Here is a 2,786-nt window from a genome sequence, read left to right as displayed (position 1 = left end):
ATTGAAATATTTACTTGTAAAATATTTTATACTTTGGAAAACAAATATTTATTGAATAAAAAAATTAATGAATTATAACAGCTACAGAGAAAAATCGTTTTAATTTTTACTCAAATCTTTAAAATAGTTAAAGTAAATCTATTATGTATAGATTATAATTTTGATTTTATATTTTATATTTTTACTTTATTTTATATTTTTCTATTACTATAATAAATATTTATTTATGCAAAATTCTTTGAAAAAATTTACTACCTAACATATTAAAAATATGGTAATATTTTATTATATATAATATTATTTTAATAAATAATAAATAATAAATTATTTCATTGTTTAAATCTTAATGAATTTAGTAGATACATATTCAATAAACTTTAATCTTCTTTATCATAATCTATAATTATTTATTTTAAAATTTTGATGTTTAAAGTAAAGTATACTATTAATTATAAATAGTATTTAGAATATAATATTAATTAGAATATAATATTAAATAGTATTTAGAATATAATATTATAAAAAGACATATTTTATTAATTAAAGTTTAGCTTTTATATATTTAAAAGAATAATATTTCATATTCGTGATAGATAAATATTATACATATAACATATTATATACATATTTTGTTTTATTTTTTATCATTATAGATAAAAAAAAATAATAAAAAAATTTGGATATTATATGACTTTTTTTAATTTTCATTTTTTATTTATTTAATTTTTAAATCGAAAATTTAAATTAATATTTTTAAATTAATAATAGTATAAATATATTATACTATCAAAAATATATAACATTTATTTTCTTATATATAATATTTGATTTTTATTTCGATATTCAAAAAAATAACTTGTCATATATACATATATTTCATGTTACCGTTTATCATTATTTTTCCTATTATGGAAAAAATATAACTTTTAACATCCTCTAAATCTCCATTATATCACATAAATAAGTCATATATACGTATACATTTATATTTTTTAAACTTTATTTTGTATATTTATTATCTTACGATTTTACCAATATATATGCAATGTCACCAGTTTATTTATATCAACTCGTTAAAAAGAAAAATTAAAAGTAAATTCTTGTTATAAAAAGAAATTAAAATTAAAAATAATTTTCTTTTTCAAGAAATAGAGAAAAGTGCAATTAAAGAACGTGTACGAAAAGTGATCGAAACAAATTAATTTCTATACGGTTTATGCAATGAAGGAAAATAAAATTCGAATTGAGGTTAATTCTGATTCACATTGAAATTTCTTGCAATTCTTCAAAAATTTTTTCGAGCCGATCTTCCTCAAAATAAACATACAAGCAGAAGAGAAAAGAGGAGGCAGCGGACGAAAAGAAGAGAGAAGGGAATATCGTCTGCTAGTCCAGTGTTCGGCTGGTTTCCGGTAGCGCGGCGCGGCTGCTGGATCCTCGATCCAGTGTGGCAGAATGCAAGTAGTGGGGTCGTCGCTAGTGGCGCCCCCGGATTGGCCGAAGAGGAATTGGTCTTGGATGAGAGGATGTGAGTTGACGGTCAAAGGAGAAAGAGAGGGAGACTCGGTGAGCGAAGGAAGAGCGGTAGTGGGGATGACTGCGAGCTAGAGAGAGACTCGGAACAGCTCGGATGCACACCGTGCAAGGACGGTGATTCAGTTAGCGGCGAGCCGCCGTCGGTGTAGGATTGTTGATTGTTGGTTTTTCGTTTCTCTTTGATCGCTTCGGTTTGAGCGGCGTGCCGCGCATCGTGCATCGTGTACCGTCTTTTCGAAATATATATATATATATTTCGATTCACGTTCAAACGAAACTGTCGCGTGTAACACGCGCACGCGCCTCTATATTTCGTTACAATAGTACTAGCTTGCTTAGGAATGAAATTGACACGCACGTTCTGCCTGAAAATCGAATATACCTGAGTGAATCTCTCGATGAAATTTATCGAAGCGTTTCCTCGTTTGGGGAATCGTTTCGAACGTTCGAAAATATTTGAAATTGAATTAAAGAACCAAGCTTTGGAGAAAATTTCACGTTTTGTTTTCGCGATAACTTTCTCGGGATAATGCAAATAGAAAGATCGACCGAAGCAAGCGGCCTTGCGGTTGGCATCGATATTTTGAATGGTTAATTAATCGATCACGAGATGACGAACAGGCGAGAAGCGTAAGATCGAAAGTTGGAAACTAATTAAAAGATCAAATAGGATCGCAACCCTCGTTGTTCTTCTGTTATCGGAGAAGAACAGAGCGAGGAAATAATCGTCGAACGAAACAAGGACGGTTTATGCGTAGGTGACACAGTAAGGGACTGTGAGAGAGGACGAACGAGAAGGGACGAAGCAAGACAAAGTGAGAGAAAGAGGGAGAAAGACGGAAGAGAAAGGAAAAAAATAGAGAAAATAAAATCGGCTCGCGCGCGAATAATACTACCATCAAAAATGAAGAGTGGATCAACGGACGTGCGATTGCTTATCGGAATCATTTGCGGAGTGATTCTATTCGATCATGGGAATGCACTGGCGGGCAGCGAGATCTATGCGAAAACATTCCCCAGCCAACAACATCCATCAGATCCGTGCTATGACGAGGACAGGCCACGACGATGTATACCGAATTTCGTGAATGCGGCGTTCGGCGCGGCGATCGAGGCCTCCTCAACCTGTGGAAGCGGCGGTCCTACAAGGTATTGCGATGTGATCGAGCAACCAGGAGGTAGCACGGGTATAGGTCAGTGCCATATTTGCGACGATAGTACGCCGCGGCGTCGTTTCCCCGCAAGTTACT

At 32.7% G+C, this 2,786-nt stretch overlaps 1 protein-coding gene across 1 annotated transcript in view; it reads left to right on the top strand.

The window, feature by feature from the left end:
• The first annotated feature begins 2,388 nt into the window (after positions 1 to 2,388).
• Positions 2,389 to 2,786, top strand: part of LOC102676446 (netrin-1-like) — a 1,553-nt gene continuing 1,155 nt past the window's right edge. Inside the window, exon 1 of the mRNA XM_031514807.1 lies at positions 2,389 to 2,785. Coding sequence (XP_031370667.1) covers positions 2,441 to 2,785 — 345 coding nt within the window. The 5' untranslated portion in view covers positions 2,389 to 2,440. The remainder of the gene's footprint in view (position 2,786) is intronic.

The sequence above is a fragment of the Apis dorsata genome, unplaced genomic scaffold (genome assembly GCF_000469605.1).
Source record: "Apis dorsata unplaced genomic scaffold, Apis dorsata 1.3 scaffold_1194, whole genome shotgun sequence".
Taxonomy (NCBI): Eukaryota; Metazoa; Arthropoda; class Insecta; order Hymenoptera; family Apidae; genus Apis; species Apis dorsata.
Note: the sequence above shows the minus strand (reverse complement) of the source record. Positions and strands in the feature narration are given on the sequence as shown.